This window comes from Netta rufina, assembly GCF_964035555.1.
Source record: "Netta rufina genome assembly, chromosome: 9".
In the NCBI taxonomy this organism is placed as follows: Eukaryota; Metazoa; Chordata; class Aves; order Anseriformes; family Anatidae; genus Netta; species Netta rufina.
This window is the reverse complement of record NC_140132.1, coordinates 25,119,973-25,141,669: the sequence shown is the minus strand read 5'-3', so window position 1 is coordinate 25,141,669 and position 21,697 is coordinate 25,119,973. Positions and strand designations below refer to the sequence as shown.

General features: G+C 44.9%; 1 protein-coding gene across 3 annotated transcripts in view; it reads left to right on the top strand.

The window, feature by feature from the left end:
* Window positions 1–21,697, top strand: part of RSRC1 (arginine and serine rich coiled-coil 1) — a 141,417-nt gene that overhangs the window by 112,784 nt on the left and 6,936 nt on the right. For all 3 annotated transcript variants that reach the window (XM_084291853.1, XM_084291854.1, XM_084291852.1), the window contains one exon: window positions 3,301–3,369. In XM_084291853.1, the coding sequence (XP_084147979.1) occupies window positions 3,301–3,369 (69 nt within the window). The remainder of the gene's footprint in view (window positions 1–3,300; window positions 3,370–21,697) is intronic.

Sequence of the window (21,697 nt, the reverse complement as noted above, 5' to 3'; positions counted from 1 at the left end):
TGAAATTCTTTGTGAGTGAACGTTTGGTACATAAGCAATTACAGTCTGCTTGAATGGCAGAGTATGTGGGTATAAACCTGAAAAATTCCGCTAAATATCGGTAACACTGAGTGGGGGATAACTCCTGGGATCTTCAGATGTAATTGGTAAAGCTATGCTGATTTACACCAACTGATGTTATGGCCCGTGGATCTCTGTGGATCTCAAATTAGCCATCCTTGTTCTTATATTTCACTCTGACGTCTTGTCTCATCTCCAAAATGCTTTTAATAACCGAGAAGGTACTTCCTGTAAACTTTGCTTTATGTAAGCGTTACAGCCTTTGGTGTGACCGAGCAGTGCTGTTCCACTTCTGCATCCCGTTTATTGGGGTGTGGGGCTTGGCCACGCTCTCTGCTCGTGGTTTCTGTTCCATGGAAGGGATTGTGCTGCATGCAGCATGGAGCCGCTGACTGCAACCATCCCAGAGCAAGCTCTGCTAGCAGGGGCACCTGGAAGTTCCTAAATTTGGCTTTCACCTTGTTGTACTTGTATTAACAGCCCAGTCGCTTCCAGCAAACATCTGCATGTCACAACTTCATTATTTTAGTGTAGGCAAACATCCTAAACATCTTCCGCGTGTCATTTTGCCATCCTTCAGAGAAAAAAAAAATCAATAGAAGTGTAATTTTATCTGGGGCTGGACGAGCTCTTAAATGCTGCAAGCTCAAGCACCTCTTTATTTATTTATTTTATATTTTAGAAAGCTTTGTAAGCAGCCGGAGTTTTGTCATGCTAGCTGTTTATCCATGCAGGAAGCCCAGTTTCAGGAGCAGTCTCAGCACTCCAGCTACCTGGATCAATTAAAAACAGACTTTTGCTGAAGTGACTTCTTTGATCTGCTCTGGGTGATGAGCAGCTGTCACTCCTCCTCCGGTTTAAGGGAAGTGCAGCGCAGCAGAAACGATTTCTCTTCCAAATACGGGGTCCTGTAAGTGCTGTGTCAGTGGCCAGCATGTCGGGCCTGAGCGCCCTGAAACAGCACTCCGCAGGCCAGAGAGGGTGCATTGCCTTTTGGAGTGAGTCGTAAGGATCTTTTAACGGTGTGTAATGGCAACTTGATTTGATCAAAATAAATCGGAGTTTCTAATGATGCTTGGTAAGTGAATAACGACAGAGGATTTGAAGTATTTTAAGCGAATCGTTAGCATTAAATTCTTAAGGAAACAAATGGCTTCAGTGCCTGCTGGTGGTTGTAATGGACGGTGCCCTGTAACCTCAGCGACTTACTGCTCTGCAGATTTATGGGCTAAGTTAAATTGTTGTTAATGAGCGATTTTGCATAGAGAATTGTCCTCATGATGCTTTCTAAATTACTCCGTTGTCCGTATAATTAAGCAGGACATGAAAGGACATCGCTATTTCTGCTAGCTGAAGCTTTAACTACAGCTACGATGGTCGGAAATCAGCGATTTCTAGTTAACACGTACAGCACAGAAATTCAGTCAAAGACCAGGAACATCTTTCATGCGAGTCTTAATATTTCTGCCTCGGATAGCCATTGAGGTATCCAATGAATTGTTCCTGTGCTGCAACAAATCAGTAAGGAAGAACAAAGTAGCATAGTGGAATAGATAAATCAAATTTAGGCATGGTAGTTTATTGAATCTAAATTGTGCCCAGTTGGCCCAAGAGCTATATAAGCAATCCATCTTGTGTTGATAATGGAGGTTCTTGAAATCCACCTGATGTTTGCATTATTAAATTTCAGCCTAATGAGCTCTGCTAATACATATTGAAGACAGTTGTAAGGAGTAGAATGTGAATCTGAGCGGGATAATTTGAAAGAAACATAAGCTGAGCATTTTACATGACTCAAGGGGTATATCTACAATTACACATATAACCAAAATTGAATTTAAATGGAATTTCTATTATCCGTGTCCTTTTACCAGGGAGAATAAAGTGTAAATGAAGTAAAAGTCTTTAGAGTTACTAGCAGTTTGTTTTTATTATCTAATTTAATAGATCCTTGTAATGATCCTCCCTGGCAGAAAAGTTTTAATATTTCATGACTTTAAACGTAGTCTAAATATGTATAAAAGCATGTAAATGGAAACAGATGTCTGCGTAATTACTTGATCGTTTGGTAACACCACTGTTTAAGTTGTATATTTTAAGAAGGTGCAGCTACTGGCTGCAAAAAGACATCGGGGGCTGGAAGACCCAGTCATGTGGTGGTCATTTGCTGCATCCCCTGCTCTTGAACTGAAGTTCGTGTTCATAAATGATGGGTTGAGCTGGGAGGTGGCAGGACTAAGTATTGGCAAAACCGAATACGCGTTTGCTGTTTATGCCACAATTTAGAGTGATTTTATTCCAGAAGAAGGCCTGCTCTAAATTCTGAATTCTGTTTCTTTTTGGCTCTTTTCTCTTTGACATGGTGATACTTTTTAAAACTTAATATTTCATCAAGTATAATGCTATTAGAGACTTATTCTCACTTAGTTCACTCATCAGGCAGTGAGATGGCAATAAAAGAGAATGGCTCCTTTGAGACGTTAATGCTTTGGAATAAATGATGTGCTAGAACAGAAATTTAATTAATTTACAGAGTATATTGATAGTCCCTTGTTACTGTGCTGTATATTTTTAATCTTCTTTAACATCTGTAGTAAAGTGTTTGAAAACCCCTGCAGTTGAGCAACTAGTAGATAATTAAGTAATAAGGGAAGAGGTTTCTAGAGGGAAAAAGATTCTTTTTCAAGAATACTGTCATAACATGAATAAAGTACTGCTGCTATGATTTGCGGTGAAGAGAAAATTGTATACTACCTCATTTAATGCTAAGTAATAGGCGTTTGGCTCCTGTTTTAAATGCTATCTGCAACCCTGCATCCCTGAAAATACTGTTTTGTTTCTGTTTCATCCTCAAAAGAGGTCTTATGGATTACTCACTATGGTAGCAAATCTTTTTTAAAATGCACCGCATTTGTTTCTTTAGAGTTGGGTTTGGGGCAGGCAGGGTGAGGACATTTGTATTTACGAAAAAATTCTTGAAAGTTTTGCTTACAAAAAATGCACACAGAGTTTGTGTTGAACTAACAGTGCCTGCAAGAATTACCCATTTGAACTGTTGTAACTGTAGTAATAGCTGGAAGGAAAATACATTAAGAACCAAATTCTGTTCTTTCATGCACATTGACTTCATTGTGGGACCTGCAAAACTGAAATTGGGTTTAACCCACTAAGAAATGTTGTTTGATGAGATGAATTAACTAATTATTAAACCTGTTGTTATACTTTTTTTTTTTTTTTTAGCTAAAGCAGATGAAGCATTAAAGGCTAAAGAGAGAAGTGAAGAAGAAGCAAAGAAAAGAAAGGAAGAAGGTAATCTTTTTTTTTTCTTCAGTAACAAACTAAAACGTTAAGTCAGAAGCCATTATTTTTAAGGGACCAGGTTAGTTCCAGTGGGTCTCTGTGATCATCGTGTAAGGGCACTATAAAACAGGATGGTCGGTCTTTTACTGGTTTTGCTCACCACAGCTATCTGTGTTTGCCATGTAGCATTCATGTGACAATAACAAGCAGTGCTAAATGTGCCAGAAATTTCAGCCAAATTTGAGAAAGTATTTTTAGCTGTCCTTAAAGCAACCTAATAACTCAAAAAGAAGTGATATGTTAACACCGTATGACCAGCCAGTAGCACTGTTCTGTGTGCTAGATATGTTGCTGGATTAAAACAATAATCTGCACAGCTAATTTGTCTGTATGATGTCACCAAGTGCATGCACTGAGCTGTTTCCCAGTGAAATTCTGTGCACTGAAAGCTGGCAGGATCCAAGCTGTTTCCCTTTGCAATACAGTCGGTGGAAAGTTGATGTGTAATGCCTGGGTAATTAAAACAAATGTATTTTGCTTATATGTCAGAGAATAATGGGAAAAGATGTTTTCAGTTGTGTGACAAAGCCAGTGCAAACAATTGAGGGAGCCTTACAATTTCTCCCTTCAGCTGTGAATGGCATCCCTGTCTCAAAGAAAATATCTCAATTATTCACATCAAAATGAATCACTTAACTGTCTATGGCATGTATTACTTTCACATTGACTTAAACATTAAAAAAAAAAAGTAAAAATATTTACATTCCTCGATGCAGTGGTTTTACTCTGGAAATATATGCTGTCATGCATTGCTTGCTGCAGTGAATTTTATCTTCAGCTTGTTTGATTTAGATGAAGGTAGGTTTAAGGTTGCAATTGTTATTTAATACACTGAACAACCTCCATGGAAGTGTGTCCCTGGATCTCCCTGCACTCTGCCCCTTGCCTACCTCCAATGGCCTGGATGTTCGCTCAGTTGTGCCAGTAATTTAACCTCCCAGTGACCATGACCAAGGTTTGAAGACGGTGTAATGGTCCAGGAGATCGTGTATTTTTCAGAGTTGACCTTTTGATGGGTTCATCTTCTATGAAAATCAGCCCTGTGCCCAAATGCCAATCATATTTTGGGTAAGGGCGGGGTGTCATGCACAGAGCAGAGTAATACAAAGTAAAGCTGTTTAGGACACCCTGAAATTCAAGAAGTTAAGAGATTGGGATGTTGTTCATTCCATGAGATATGATAACCATTAGGCAAAACTGAAAAAAAGGGAGGAGGTGGGAGGTTGCAGGAGGTTGCTTGGGAATGTGGCAAGCGGAAGACAACAACAAAAGGGAACAGCAGCAATGTTTACAATTTTACTATGCCATCTCCTCCAGTCTTCTCTCATCATCTTTCTTTCCATTTTTTCTAATCTTATTTGAACATCTCCCTGCGTCTGCCCACTCTTTCCCTATCTTTGAGCACAACAAGTTGAACTTCACGGCAAAGACAGAAAATTTAATTTAGCATCTATGGTGCCTTCATCTCTGCCCATCTCTCCTACACCTTCCAGGTTCCAGAGTCTGATTCTGCTTCCATGCAGTCTGGGTCTAAGTTCCCACTACATTGCCATTTTTTGAAGAATCACACCACTTTCCTGGTGATGAATTTCCTGTTGTCCTGCTTGAACACCCTTATTTTTCAGGCATCCTCACAAACAAACAAGAGGTCTCAAACAGCTAACCTCTGCTAGCATTTCTTTCCCCACAGTGCCATTCATATCTTGGGCTGAGCTACTGCAGTTTTTTAGGGCTTGCTCCAAAGGCTCTGAATTTTAGGGAAGTCTTTACATATTTATTTGATTTTGGAATAAGTCATTAGTAAGATTTTCGGGTGAGGGAAGTATATCCTACCTGTTTGCATGTTGCCACCTCTTCTCGGGTACCAACTTGGGGTGCTGTTTATTTGGTCACAATCAAACTCCCATTTTCTTCCTTAGGTATTTTTTCTTTAGATGGAACTCGAGCCCCAATAATTTCTGAAAGCAATTTGAAGCTTATTTGCACTTCAGATACAAACAAGCTCCTTTAAATCTTCCTGCGTGAATGAGAAAATTAAGTATATTTTGCAGGTCTGATTCAGTTGGTTGCAGCCCTACAGGATTTAGACGTTTTTATGTGATTTCCCACCCACTGTTTGTTTCTAGATTTAGATGCCTTTAATAAGCTCCAAATCGTGGGACTCACAGCGAAGTATGCTGAATGTATTTCAAAACTCTAATGTAATCTTTATTAAAAATTCATGCAATTGATTCCCTTCATCAGTTGTTTGTTTTCCAGAAAACAGTTGAAATTTTGGGTTTGCGTTATCAGGTTAATCCAAAGCAGCTAGCGTGTATTGACTGCCTAGAAAACAAGCTAGAAATCCCCAAGTTCACCCAGCTAACAGAGGATGAAATGGGCACTGGTGCTTCTTCAGTTTAGTCATGTTCTGGCACGCCTTTACCAGCGGTATGAGATGGAGCTAACCGCTGTCCACCCGTCAGGCTCAAATTCAGAGGACTGGTTAATCCAGCAGGAAGCTTTTGCTCCTATCAGGTTCCCAGTAATTACAGGCTTATTTAGCTCCTGGTAAAGTTGTTGCTGCTGGCCCTGCACGGTTTTAGGTGTAATATTCAGGTCTCGCTGAGCTTCTCGTACCTAGAGCCCCTGCTGTGCTTGACAAAAATGAAAAATAGGACATAATTATCTGTGAAAAATTTGGACTAATCAATTGCATTTCTTTCTCTGTTTGAAAGAGGTTGGAGGTGTTCACATTTAATAAACTTTTAGTTTAATGATGTTTAAAAAACAGTGAGATGGATGCTAAGCTTTTTTTCACTTCAAAGAGCATTAGGCAGTCGTTACATCTGAAGGAAACGTTTGTTTTTATGTTAATTTTCTAATTATGTTATCTGGGATGCTCTGTGAGAAGGTATTAGAGACACATCGATGCTCCTGCCCGTTACACCTAAGCGGGACAAATGCCAGCGTGCACCCAAAGCAGTGTCACCACCTCCGTGCCAGCCACTTCACCCGCCCAGGACAGAGCTACGGGGCTGCAGACCCCTCTGGGAGCTGGGCTTCCTGGGCAGGGGGGGTTCAGATTAAAGCAAAGTTGGGAGCAATTTAGCGTCTCAAGTAAAACTTGCTAACATCATAGGTTCGTGGACAACCGCAGCTTCAAAGCAGAAGGCTTACTCCTGCTGCTTGTCCTGCAAGAGTCGCACGCGCTGTAGGTGGCTCAGTCCCTTTGAAGTCTCTGGTTTTTACTTTAGCTACGCCAGGAGTGTATTAGGCTCTCCGTAGAGCTCTTTAAGTAGACACTTAGGTATGAAAGAGGTCTTTTTGTCTGCAGGAAGCTGATGAATCCAGAAAACAAGTCCCAGGTTTGCAGTGATGGTGCTTCAGATCTGTGCTGCCCCGGTGCAGCCGAGCATTATGGCTCCTCTCATACTTTGGGACGATCTAATAGAGCATCCAAACCACTTGCTTATATCCATGTGATAAGATTTGGGCACGATTTAGAAATCTGTGATGATTTTCAGTCGGGAGTACACCTCAGGCTGCCATGCTGTGTCTTTATAAAGATTCCCTTGCTCTGAAGAGGTTTCATAGCATGGATTTTATAGATATGTATCAATGAAGATCTGTAAAAATCTGTATGAATTGTCTAGCCTATCAAAATGGAAAAAACAAAGGAAAACCACCTGTGTGTTCCCATACACTGCTCTCCTAGCATCTAGCAGCTCGCTGATGTTTGCTCCCCTCTTTTCTCAGGACCACTCCTGAGATCGGGCTGGAAGCGGGCGTTTTGCTCTGTTCTCTAAGAGCCTTCACACTGCATCTTGCAGCTTCCATCTGCCATGTGTAGGCTTTCGATAGCTTTCTAGGAGGGTTAGGTGGAGCAAGATTATATGGATATCATGTTAGCAAATTGGTTAGTAATCTAGGAACAGGGATTAATAAACTGTTCTCATGTTCCTGTGTGGTTGTGTTCTTGTGGGAGAAGTCTCCGTCGTGTGATGGCTTCAGATGGCTCAAAGTTCAGGTGATCTCTCTCCTGACTTGTCTGCAAGATGGTGCTTGAGATCTTTGTAATTCCCCTTCTGATCATTTAAATGGACTGGGAGTGAGCAGAACTCATCGTGTCTGCCACGGTGCTTGGGGAGGATGGAGCTGGAAGTTCCTTCAGATACTTTGCTTCTCCTAACTTCTTCCTAAGCTATTCTTTTTAGTTCAAGAGGTTGCCAATAAGCTCTTGCTGTGAGTCCCTGTTGATCTCACCAGGCTGTAAAGCTGTGTTACGTTGCGGGGAGCTGTCCTTCAGTCTGCTGCTTGCTCCTGAAGCTCTGAACTTTGCTGAGCAGCACCAGACTGCATGGCCAGCTTTAAATTCCTCCTCACGGACGATCCAAATCCAGCAGTCCGGTTCCTAAGGAAAGGAAGGGTTATGTGCAGAGCAGCGAGTTTTACAGATCAGATTTCCTCGAAGCTTTTTGGCTCTCCAAGTACTGTGTCGGGTCCGTTTGGGATGGAGGCAGCAGCCCACGTGGCGCTGCGAAGCTTTGGTCTGCTGCAGGAAGGGGAGAGCGATAACTAAACTGTGTTTATCTCGACCCATGCATTTTTTTTGCATCTTTTCTTCCTTTTCTCTCCTGTCCCACTGGGGCTGAGCGCCAGAGCTGCCGGCCGGGGCCAGCCCCCCGCAGCCATCTGCCTTCTGCGTGCGCGGCCGTGGGGAGGGCTCACCGCGCGCAGGAGACGTTCAAAAAGCAAGCGGCTATGACAGCCGATCCTATAACCACCCATCTGGGACTGATCTGTGGTTGATTATGAGATTAGAATGTGTAACCAGGAGCACACAGCTGTCTAAGGCCCCTCGCCTTAGGTGACCCCCGTACCGAGCTGCGTGGCTGTTGCACGGGGTGAATTCCCCGGCTGCTGCGTTCGGGATGGAGCATTTCTGGGCTGTGCACAGGAATATATCTCATGTCATAGCGATGAGGATAGTGGTTTGGTAGATATCTAAGGTTCCTGATCCAGGGATCTCTACCAACTCTCTCAAAATGAAGTTACAAGCTCTGCGGAGTTAAAGCTTTGTGTGTGCTTCGAGGCTTCACGCAGGACCAATTTCCCTAGGAAGAATCGCATTATCCCCACTCGCTGACCCAAACGCGGTCAGCATCCTGACCAAATTGATGTTACTCACCTGGAGATAGACAGCTGCAGAAATAAGGCATCCTTCCCAGGTTCCAGACATCTCGATTCAGCTTTGAGCCATGGTGATATCCATTTGGAACTGAAAAAGGTGCTTGGTAAAGTATGGTAGTTTAGCTCAAAATACCTCAAGCTGGCTTTGCTGGTTCTGAGAACAAAAACCATTTTTGAAACCCTCAGCTCTCAGAGTTTCAAAGGCAATTCTGAAAATTTCAACTGAGGAAGAAACGGGAGGTGGAGAAGTGGGATAGCCGGGGCCTTTTGTCTGGGCAGGGAAGGAAAGGGGCGGCTGGAGGCCAGGATAAGAAGGGGAGCGCAGTCGGTGGAAGTCAGGCGGTGCCGGGATTCGGAGCAAAGCCCAACCAGGACGGGAGGGGAAGGTGGAAGGGAGCTAACTCGCAGCAGGACCACAGACCTGCACCGGTGTGTGCTCACAGGCACGAGTGGGGTGGTGAGAGCACGAGCAGGGCGGATGCACCTCGTCTGCCAGTCTGCCCTTTGGGAACCCTTCTAAACCATTCCGTTTGCCAAAAAAAAATCGGGCAGCGTGTGTCCCTTCATAGCATGTCAGCCGGGCTCCGCTGAAAACCAAACCAGGAGATTTGCTGTAGAAGAGTGGGAGACAGCCTCCCGGCTGGAGGCTGAGCAGTCCAGAGGCTCAGTCCTGGTGAGATGACTTGGGCACGTTAGCAGGCTGTGTTTGGGAAAATACGCGTGTGGTTTTGTCCTTATATCCCATGGTGAGGAACTCGTATGCGAGAAATTGTTTTGCCTACAGGAATTTTAAAGGCTGAGAATAGAAAGGCGAAGGAGAAAAATGTTGGTTAGGGAATGAGGAACAGTGGTAAGTTACAGCGAAAGCAGGAGGAGAGCTGCTTTTCAATTTATTAATAAGCACCATGAAAACCGTCCCGTGGAAAAAGTTCTGCAGAGAACAATTATGTGTATTTTTGATCGTGGGATTTTTCCTAAATTAGCTTCTATTGAGTAAGTGGAAAAAAGGGGAAAAACTATTTCAGGTTGATTTTTGAATACCCGCAGTGGTTTTATTTTGTGCTCAATTGACCGTAGTGGTTCCCTGCCCACCCTCCCAACCCTTTCTGGCTGCAATTCTAATAATGAAATTGTATCAATCCTGTAATGCCCAGTTGTAAAAGTCACCCTGCGTTTAGGCAGGCGCTGCCTGGTGATCCTTACTCCGTCTGCTCATATTCAAGCACGAGCATTTGCCTCGGATATCCATCGATTCGTCACCGAAGCGTGGTGAGCCACTTTCAGAGGTCTTAAAAAAAAAAAAAAAATAGAAAGAAATCAAAATGACTAATTCTCCTGATTATTGCATCTTGTATCCAGCGTGTTGCATTTTCCCGGCGCGAGGGAAGCGCGGAGCGGCAGCGGGTTCGTCCCCCGCCCCATCGCGAGGGTGTCTGAACATTACTTTTATTGTAATTTTATTGCCAAATCAGGTGTGAGATTAGATGTTGGATGTTACATGTAATCTGCTCAGAAATCAAATTATTTGACCTCCAAGCCCACCAGTCCACCCTCCTGCTGGTTTGCTGTTAAATATGCAGCGTTTCCCTGTCATGAATACAAATAGAGGACAAATTAGAATCTACAGACAGCTGACCTGAGCTCCAGATTAGAGACTAGGGGCTTGTGCTGTTTTAAATGTTTTAATTACCATAGTCCCTATAGCCAGTTGAAGGACACACACAAAAATCATTTTTTTTTTGTGCGACAAAAAAGCAAAGAAAGAAAGAAAAAGGCTCCCTCCTTCTCATTTGAATTTTTCAGTTTGATTACATTTGCACTTCCATTGGCTCTATGCTAATTTGCTGCATGAAATTAGGTCTATTAATAAAGAATGCGCTAGTTTAGCAAGAGTGTTTTCAATGGAGGTCTTTTTCCACTTTGTTTTTGTTTACTTGCTTCCGTTTGGGGCTGCCTGAAAATGACATCAGAATCTGGAGGGAATTTTCCTGCCAACCTTGATTTTAACTCCAGGCCTGGCAAGGCAAATCCAGAGTAGCTGAAATGTGTAACAGCAGCCCTGGAGATAATGCATGCAGCGTGCTGCGAAATGAAAACGTGTGTCCCTCCAATAGTCACCCAAAAATGTTGGACTGCATTACTGCAAGGTTTTTGGATCGTTTGTCTTGGCGTATCATGCATAATAATCCTTTATTTTTTTTGAATTTAAATACAAGTTGTCTTGAAACACGTGTCCTGCAGTTGCACGGAGAGGCAGAACCGGGGACCCTGCGAGGCAGCCGCCGCTCCCAGCAGTACGTTGCCCGTAGCGGGGAGGCACAGATGGAAGGGTTGTGCTGGATAACAAGGCGAAGAAGTTTTTTAGAATGCAACTAAATAAGGTTCGTTCTTTTAAACCCAATCAATAAATAAATCAATGTGGCTGTGGTGCTTGCACCGGGCGGATATTATCCCCATGCCTTCATTCTTGGATTTGCATTTTTTGTTTCTCATGTGTGTTGGCCCAACGCTGAATTGATTAGTTATGCCTAGCTAGTAAGCACTGAAACATTTTTATATACTCCAGGGAAATAAATTTGGCAGAAAATCAGCATGAGTAGATTTAATTATCACTCTGAGACCTTTTCCTTTTCTGGCTTAGTGATCCTGAAACTCTGTGTGTTTCACTGAAATCTGTGTGGACGCTAAGCTTCGCTTCCCAATTTGTTCCTCCACGCAATGATAAGCCAAGCAATTACTGGTTTATTGATTTTTCATCATGGCAAATTTAAAGTTGATTTTTTCCTGAAAAGGCAGGGGTGATTAAGTGTTTCCCCTCGGTTTAGTACAAGAGAGCTATGTGGCAGAATCTAATATCCTGAGGTCAACCTCTGCAGGCAGATAATACGGTGTCTTGGCCACGTGTTAAGGAGAGAAATCAGGGCTACAAATGTGATAGGATATATGTGGAGACAGTTTAATTTGCTCCATTTATATGAACAAGTCATGTGGCACATGCTTGGAAAACATCATTTTGAATAGGCTTGGAAATGAAGCCCACGTGGGTAGGAGGAATGAGGAAATGCAAAGAAGAGACGCATTAAAGCACTTAGTGTTAGAAGAAAATTGACCTTTAAACAGAAATAAAACAAAACTTCAATGCTTAATTCAAAGATTTTACTGAAATTTTTGTGTTACTGTGGTGTCACCTATGCTGCAGGTTCACCCTTGCAGTAAAAAATAAGTCAAACTGTTCAAGTCTGAAAAAGATGGGGTTTGTATCTGAAGGATTCTCGTAGCAACCCTGGTATGGAATGGCACCGAGCGTTGTATGGCTTTCTTGGAACATGTGGATTAACGGGATTTAAATCAGAACGGGGAAATTGTGCTTCATGCAGCAGATGTAATGCGTTGCCCTAGCCTAAATGTGCTTGTAAAGCAGTGCTTTATGGACTGGGATAAACGTGTGTTTATCTCTGCATGCAGTAGGATGGTTTAAAATAACTTTTCTCCTATCTTTATATTCTAGATTGAGTAAGTATCTAAATCTAATTCAAAATATTTTAAAAAGAAGGCGAACTTGTACTTAAGGAGGTGTTTTGATCAGTTTGGAAGAACCTCACCACTTCCCAACTGTCTTCTGGCATTTAACTCAGAGCTGTGGAGGACAGCATCAGGAGCAGGTTGCAGTGAAGGCATGGTAGAGAAAAGAAGGTAGTAGAAGTCTAACAAATCCGAGTGAAATGGATGAACTGTGGTTTATATAAATGCGTTGGACCCAAGCTATAGTATTGGAATCCAGATTTGCAGTGCCTGTATTTGGTTTGCCTGAAGTGTTATCATCGAAACAGCCTGGATTCGCGTCCTGAACCAACCCCATCCCTCCCATAGCCTCAGCCTGCGCTTTTGATGGGGAAGTCTCGTGCTCAGCCAGTCTCAGTAGTAGTGCTGGAAATCCAGGAGTGCCTACGCACAACTCGCTTTTTACTCTGTGGTGTGAATGGAGTGCTCTTTTACGAGGTAGGACAGTTTAATTACACACTGAAAGCATCAGAACATTTGCTTCTGCTGTGCCTTCTGTGTACGCGTGCTGCCTGGTATCTCGCCAGCGTGATGCAATTAGCGCTATCCTTTCAGCTCCCACCGGCTTGCCCAACCCTTCAGTGGCAACAAACTGAGATCAGAATTTCCTACCCAAACTCCTCCGTCGAAAGCTCGATCCGCAGGGAGTGCTCCCCTCTGCCTCCCGCGCTGCTCTGCCTGACGCCTGGGCTGCATTCACCCAGCGCCTCCACCCAAACGGGCACCGCGCAGGCTGAGGGCGTAAAGCCCGCGTGGATTCTCAGGGATGTGGGGACACAAAGGAAAAATTGCTGTGTGCAAGAAAGGCTGGAGCACTAAACTTTTAGAAGGTTATTTAATTTTAAATTCTGCACATATTCCAAACTACAAGCTCTGATTTTTGTACTCCCTTTTAACCTGTTGGACAGGAGCTTTCGCAGAATGAATCTAACCAGTAGTGTAGGGTGTCCATGACAAAACCACGCATGGCACACACCATTTTACTTAACACTTCCTTCAGTAAGAGTTGAAGGGCTGTACCTTGGTATAATTGATATGAAAAACACCGGCTGCACCTGCTACAAAAGGATTTGATTGCATGAGGTCAGGCCACGTAGCTGCAATAAGTTAAAGTGCTTTACTCAATGATACGGGAATATATTGGGATGCCCTTAAGTTCGTTAGTTATTGCCTTAGGTCATAGCTTGCGTTCAGTAAATTTTATCCAAGTTCATTGTTCTGGTGATGACCTGAACTCAGTCTGTTGAGTCTCCAAATTATTTAGTGTAGATATCGTGAAAGAAATGCCGTGCCTGCTTCTATCCTTATGCCAAAATGCTCCGTGGTCGTCATCCCACACTGGGTGCTTCGGGCTGGGAGGTGCGCCTGTCTACGAGGAACTCTTGGACTTCTTCACACCGAGTAACTGCAGGAGAGCGCAGGGTGAGATTTTGCAAAACGAGCAATGGAAACGCTTGCAAACATTCCGTTTTATTCCCACAGCGAAATTTCACCCTGTCTCATCACGATTGTAATTTCAAGTCTTTCCAGATTTGCCTTCGTAATGGCAGATTTTGAGCAAAGTGCAGGGCTCTGCAGCTCCACCCTTCGCGTCCCCTGGGTGCGGATGCTGCTTCATTAGGCTGACACAAACACCTGGTGTTGCGCTGCCGGTCTCTGGAGGCTGTTTCAGCATCTGGCACACACTGTGATCTTTTTTCATGTGCGTTTAATCTTTTTATTGACGTTTTATAATTAAAAGTAAGCAGAAACAAATCAAGGATAATATAAAAAAAAAATGTGAAGTTTTGTGCAGTTGCGGTGGCAAAGGACAGCGTATTAGGAAAAGCATCTGAATAGCAGTTAAAAATGCGAGGGATAAAATTGCCGTGTGAACCTTGGCGTCCTCATCGGCCGTCTTCCCCAGCGCAGCTGATCACCAGCCCTGGGGTCGATGCACCCCTGAAGATAATGGCTTCTTTGCTAATCAATCCCAGGGTTTTTATTAAAGCTCCTGTAATTAATAACCACTTTGGAATGTGTTTCTTAAATTTGGGGCTGCTCTGTGACTGTCCTTCTCGCAGAAGATGGTGGCCTCCCGCAGCTTCCCATCCTGTGCCCCCTTGGCCATGCACCCCGCAGGTCCCCCAGCAGCTGTGGGGTCTCTCCCTGCCCCATCCCGAGCACATGGGGGACCCTTTCTTTCATGTGTTTTTTCGTTTTGGGAAGGGGGAACAAGGGAGAAAGAGAAAACTGATCCTGAAACCCTGCATGCTGCAGATGTCATGCTTGCTGGAGAAAGCCTGGGCTTATTTACCTCTGCCTTTTGCTGCTTTTATGAGGCTGCCACTCGCAGTGGCTGTTCAGAGCTGGTTTAGCAGCCCTCCAGCTGCGGGCTGTCCGCACAAAATACTGTTTTGAAGATGAAGCTCTGAAGGGAATAAAGCAAATACCATCGGTGGGGTGGCAGTTTGTCAAGAAACCCGCACGGTGTTCAGTGCTGCTTTCCAGTTCGGGTGGTGCAGAAGTGAGAAGTGCTCCAGTGCAGGGCTCTGTTGAGCAGGAGCCGTCCCCAGCAGCTTCCCTGCAGAAACCTCATGTACTGCTCCTCGGCCAGATGGCCCATCAGTCCTAAAAGTGTCTCAGACGCCTTTCACCCACTCGCTGTCTGGGTTTGTGTAAAAAACATGAGCGAGAAGGGGAGTTTCAGGAGCAGCAAACGGGGTGGCATCGATGTGGGGTAGCCCTTGCCTGTAGATGCTCCCCGCGTGCTCGCTGCGGTTCATTACCCACCCAGAAGGTGGGCTGCTTGTGTATTGTTCGTGCATGCTTTGACTCCACACAACTAAGTTTTGGAGGGAGAACTTATTTACGAAATATTACCCTTATTTAGATTTATTTAACTTAAAAGTGCTCTGACCAGCAGCAGGACTTGGCAATAGTTCACTCGATTTTAGAAGTTTGGTGGCAGTGATTCCAGAAATGGCAAAGGAAGTGGCACAGAAACATAAATTGTTATCGTTGTGGGGAGTTAGTGTTCCTCAGCACCAGGTTGTGGAGCCAGGAGCTGGCTGCACACAGGAGCCACAGTCTCTGTGCAAGAAAACAGGACTCTGGGCGATGGGGCTGCACGCACAGCGGCTCCTGCACGTCTTCCCCTTGCCTGACTCGGGTGAATGCCCAAATTCAGCGGGCTCTTTTTAAAATTGCCCTAAAACTATGGGTTTTAAATAGCACCGTGGCCTTTTGTGAAAAACATCAAAGCTGATGGATTTACACAACTGTGGTCTGATTCTAGGGAAGGACAGGAGCACGGATCCTGCTCATGTAGCGCGCACGGCTCCCGAGCATCCGTCAGGCTTGTGCCTACCTGCAGGCAACTGCACTTGGTGGAGGGAGCTGACGCTGCTTGAAATATCGCCGCGCTTTTTCAGGGTTATGAAGGTACATTCTTCACCTGGGAAAGAGGAATGGTTTATTTTAATCCTCGAGTTTGCATATGAATAGTCTGAGATTTGGCTTTATTGCGCGCATTAGCTGAAAACCCATGGAGCAGGAAAGCAACGCACAGAGCCTGTGGAGAGTTACAGGGAAATTGCAGTGCGCCCTTATTTGAAGGAAAAGTAGATTAAAAATAACTACTTCCCTTATATCATCTGTGGAAGTGTCTTGTTTTGCTCCTGTATTAAAATACAAAGCGGCATTTATCCCTTTCCGTACACAGTTATGGAGGGAAGAAATCAGATAAATTCTCCTTTGGAATGAAGCCCATTAATACAGGGGATGCTTTAAAAGAGACAGAATAGCAACAAGGTGTGCAGAAATATTAAAAATATTTTGCAGCTGGTATTTGAAACGTTTTATTTTAGTGAGGACTGTGGGTTTAATTAAACTTTCATTATCACACCTGCGAGGATCAGGCCCTACCTAGGGAGGTAACGCAGGTTCAAAGCTAAAACCTCACCTGACAAAGTTATTTTCCCTTCCCTCCCGTCCCCCAAAAGAGAAATGCTGCTTACAATGGGCATGAACTGTATCATCAGCATCATGTTAAAAACCACCTCTTCCAAATCCTTTCAGAGGCGTGCTTCAGGTTAACCAGTGCTGGGAAGGTGCTGGGAGGGGGCACACACGTACACAGTTGCAGGGGCCAGCACATACTACGATTTTAACTGCTTCTATTCTAAAAATGGGAATGCAGACAAACTCACATTCTGTCTCATCGGGCAATTTATGACTTTTTTTTACAAATTAAAAGTCTTGAAATTGTCTTCAAAATTTAAGACAGACGACAAATAAACACTGCGCCTGTATGTCATTGATGTAGTGTATTTTACTGCTGCTTTCGTGGCCTTTCTTTGTGCTAAAGGATAAGTCTGAGACAAGCATCAGTTAAGGTAATGGGATTGTAAAGCAATCACATAATTAGTTATCTGACTTCAATCATCTTAGAGAAATTTATAGCTACGTATTGAAAAGCTGCGTCCAGAAGGGAAAATAAACAAGGGCGTGTGAGACGGGGCACGGGGGAGCCCTGGCAAAAACCCCAGGTAGTTCCCGTCCTGCCGAGCCCGAAGGGCTGCCCCAGGCCCCGCAGAAGCCCTCACGGTGGGGACTGCAGCGGGGTGTCCCACAAAAAGTAAAAAGGGCTGTGGGACGTGAGGGCACCAGTGCCGTCATCTCCCCCTCCTCTGGGTCACGCGTTTGTTTTATTAACAGAGAGAGAAAATCCTGCTGAAGAGGAAGCTTAAGCGTGTATTTGTTGCTGCTTTTTAGATCCCAGCATTATTTAAAAACAAATAAATAGAGCTCGGAGGTAGGCGGGGGGGTGGTGAGCTGTTGGTTTCCAGCTGGTAGCAGCCAGCAGCAGCCAGGGGCCGGGTCAGTGCCGCGGTGCCGTGCACGTGGTTCGTCCCTGCGTCGTTCAGAGCGGTTGGTCCTGCAGCAGTCCCTTCCGAGGAGCTGGCATCTCGAGATCGCTGCCCCATGGCACTGCAGTCCCTGCCTTGGGGTGCCAGGAGATCAGCATGCTTCTGGGACCTTCCCCCTATTTACTCATTTGCCCACACAAGAATTCTCCAGCCATGTAAGGCGTCCCAATTCATCCGTTAAATATTTCTCTTAAATCCCGAGGTTTGGTCTTTAAATTTCCATTAATTTGCACTGTTTGGTCTGTTGAGGTTTTCATTTGTCAAAATTGTTAGCTCTCGGGTATTAGTTACGCAAATATTGATGTGCAGCTTTGGCCTGTTGGCTATCAATTGAAATCAGAAAATCAATGGACTTAATAGCTGCTCATTACGCAGTTGATGCATTTGCAGGGCTGAGCCGGGTATCGTCAGCGACCAATCAATTCAGTCAGAAACTATTACACCATCACTGCCAGAAACATTTTCATGGTGTTTTGGTGTGTTTAGAGTTGACCTTAGCAAAATCACCCCCCTGTGGGGTCCTGGGGGGCAGCACGGGAACCCCAGGGACCCACAGCGGGGAGAAGGCAAAGGCAGGAGCATTATTTCGGTCTCGTATTTATGGTCGCTCATGGCAGCGCTGCCTTGGCTGTCTGTTCCCCGTGGCTGTAGCACAGTGCGTGGCGGGGGCATCGGGGGCTCCAGGCTCCCGTGCCAGAGGACACACGTTCCTTCTTGCTTTGCACCTTCGGGAAATCACAGCGGGAAAATTGTCGGCGTGTTAAAGGGATGATTCCTAAAAGTTGGGGGTTGTGTAAGATCGTGCTGCTGTCCTGGCAATGTAGATGTAAGGAGGGCACTTGGTGATTAAACCTTGTGAAATAGAGAAAAAGGAGGAGTCAGGTGTATCAGTCACAGACCACAGCCGTGCTCTAACTTTCTGTCAGAATGTGTGCTTAGACAAGTCACGACGATGTTGTTCCACCGAGGGATGGCCCTGTGGATTTTAAACAAATTACTTATTTGCAGCCAGAAAAAATGTAGCTTTGTGATTTGAAGTGCAGTCCTGCAGAAACACACGCATTTGGTCGAAGTTCCCATGCAAGTCAACACGCCGAATTTAACAGAAATCACCAGTTCAAAGCACCAAGCATCTACGTATCTGGTAGTTATTATTTTTAAGTCTGTACCACTGTTCTCCAAAACAATTGCTAGAAAGTCGTGCCATTCATTTTAAGCAGGTATTTTTCCCAACTGGAAATAGCTTATTAAGGGTTATATAAAGTAATAGGTTATTAAAGTCAAAGAGAAAACCCAGACACTCGGTAAACACGCAGGATGAGTGAAGCACAGACGAAATTAATGACATTGAAGATGACATACATAATTATAACAGAAAGGTCAGGGTAGGTGGCAGTTTTCCCAAGTATATAGAGTGTCAGAAAAATCCCCCAAGTATATATTTTAATTGAGTTATGTTTTCTTTCCTTCACGTTGAGGCATTAAGGTTTTACCCCGTTGCTGGCTCTGTGCTCCTAGAATTTACCATGGCAAAATTCCCAGATCTGCGTTTTGACAGTAAAACCACATCATGCGTAGGCTCCTTCCAGGAATGAAATACAACTTTGTATTTGCCTCCAAATCATCGCCGTCATTTTTTGGTTTTAACAAAAATAGATTTAATACACAGGAAAACAGCTTTGACAAGAGCGAAGATGAATCGGACGCTATTTAAGACGTGTGAGAAACCTGTGAGAAGTGTAAGGAGCCAGCAGCCGTGACACAAACAGAAAACTACGGCAAAGAGCGGACGAACTGCGAGGAGACGGCGCGTGGCGAGGAGCCGGGTTGCTCTCAGAGGTGCCGTGAGCCCCACACAAAGCAGCAGCCCCTCTTCTCTGCTCCGCTCCGACGTCGTGCCCAGGTCCAACGCCTCTGGCAGGGCTGGGGCCAGGCTGTGGGTGGAAAGCCTTGTGGCAGCAGCCGGCCACACGCTGTCCCCTTGAAGAGTTACTCTTACTGAAAAGGAGAACAGAACAGAAAAACAGGCACGGTGCAGCCAGCCGCTTGGGCTTGGTTTTCCTGGACAGAGCCTGGCGTGAAGTTTTTGCGCCAGCAGAAGCAGAAAGCGGGAGGGAGGAGCTGGAGGGACGGGCCACCCCGCCTCAAGCAGCACCAAGGCCTTGTCCACAGGGAAGGGAGCCCTCAGGGCTGCGTGTCGGCACGTGGGGAACACCCTCACTGCACATACCCCCCAGAGGAGGCAGGTAGTTGAACTGTTTTCCAATAGCAATTGTACGAAAGTGGGTTTTTTTTCATTTTCTTTAGCCTTTGATTTGCCGCCAGCCACCGTCCCATGTGTGCTTCTCTGCTCTCACCGTGTCGAGGAGAAAGCGCTCAGGGCGTGTGCACACAGCTGAAGCACATCCCTGCAAGCACACGGAAATCAAGGAAAAAAAAAAAAAAAACAACACAGAATTAAGCATTATGGCTTTTAAGTCCATAATTGCAAATTATCCACTGGATTTCCCCCTCAGTCAGTGTTGCTTCCTCTTGGACAGTTTAGTTAGTAGGAACTGTTAATTATTTTATAGGCTCGTTACTCGACAGGCAGGTCTGTACTTTATTTTGCTGCAGCTATTCAAACCTCACCTTAAAAACAGCATCAGGAATCTGTTCACGGGCTGTGCTGGGGGCTCACCACCACAGGATCGGCGTGTTCAAGCTGTTGATGTCTCATCTTGCCACAGCCCCGCGAGGTGAGCGCGCGTTATTCCTTCAGGGATGTTAAGAAGAGAGCAGAGAGGGCAGCACAGCAGGGCTTCGGGTTTGGAGAGCTTTAAAGGCAGAGCATGCCGTCGGTCCTCACCGTCATCTGCAGCAGCTGCGTTTCGAGTAAAGTCCGGGGGGTTAAATTGTGGGCGTGCTTTGGATGTGACTGTGCGAAGCTGGGTGCAGGAGCTGGGAAAAGGTTAAGCCCAGCTCAGTGCTCGGGCAGAAAAGTAAGATGTCTCGGTACAGCAGGAGCAAACGGGATCATTCCCAAATGTCCTGATTTGCCTAAACAAAGGTGGATTTTGGCTAGGAGGACAAAAGCATTCTCGACACATGGCCAATGGGTCGAAGAAGCATGTTCGAGTCTCTGGGCATGGAGCCTTTTTCCCAAAAAAAAAAAAAAATGGTATGAGTTAAGGAGCCTGTGAAGTTAGGGGAGACCACTTCTTGGTTAAATTCATCAGGAATTGGATCCGTTTGTATGAACCACAGCCCCTTGCGTGGAGTCTTTTATCAGCTAAAAAATGTTGTTTTGTTTATCTCCGTGACTGTGCCAATGTTACATGTGGACTTACTCATGTCAAATGTATTTATTTGGACGAAATGAATCCATGGGATAAGTGTGAGACTTAGCTGAGAAGGCATTTTCTTGTTTGTGCTGGCTAATGCCTCAGTGTGGTGGGATTTTTGAATACATGTGCCTAGCACCAGTCAAATATGACATGTTTAGGTGGTATGAACAGCATCGTTTCATGTACCAACTAAAGGCCTGGCCCAGTGAAGAGCTGGAAAAGTAATTCTAGAAAAAAATACAATTTCTGCTCAGCTATTTTTCATTTAGCCACTTAAATTGCGTTCGGTGTTTGAGGGTAACCAGAGGTGGTTCTTGCTACTGTGCATTTCCCCTGTTGTGTTACTCAGAATCAATATATGGACTGGAATAAAAGCATGGAAGTTACTGCTATTGACACCAGCAGCACCGTGGCACCGTGTGTCAATGCGCAGTGCGGGGGAATTGTTAAAATCCACATATTTCATAGCTCCTCTTGGAAAGCCTCCTCTCACGGTACTGCACGCTGCAACGTGCAGGAGAAAGAAATCGTGGGGCGTGTGCAGTCGCCGGTCCTCAGCTTTCAGCACGGCTTGCTGAAGAGCAGACAAAGAAAGGTCCACGGAAAACCCCGTGAGGGTGCACGGGTCCAGCGCTGCTGCCCACGTCCCGGTGCTCATCCCATTCCCAGCAGGTCTCTCAAGCACCCGTCTCCTCCCGCGTGCCCGGTGCACGGGGCCAGAACGGGACCGGCTTCGATCCTGCCAGTGCTGTGCTGCTGCATGGGGCACAGCTGGGTGTGGAAATACTTTTATTTATCCGAAGGTGTCCGAGAGACGCGTGTCAGCTCAATATAGACAAATTGCTACACATTAAATGTATACGCAATAGATGCACTCGTTAGTTTGTACATAGAATACAGAGGTTATTGGGGATACAGATATATAAAAGATAGAAGAACCCAGTAATTGCCTTTAAGATCAGAGCACAAAGCATTACCTTGGATTTTACAAGGCCAGCGAGCAACAAAAGAGCAGTAATTTATGAGCTCAGCGTAAAAGAATAGCATAATTGCATTAAAAATTAATGCTAATGAACACTAAAATGGGGAAGGTGGTTATGATGAAAGTTTGTATTCATCTTCCCTGGTTTGAATGATGGCTGGTGGCTTGATTAATGGCTTAATTTCTATCAATTAGCGGGGAAAAATCTCCTACGAGACAAGGGTAAATTGAGCATTGAATTACATATCTTGCTTTTGTGTGCGGAGAAAAAAGAGCAGCGGATCCCTGCTATTAGCCACGGTGACAAATGCGGCGTGCCCGGCGAC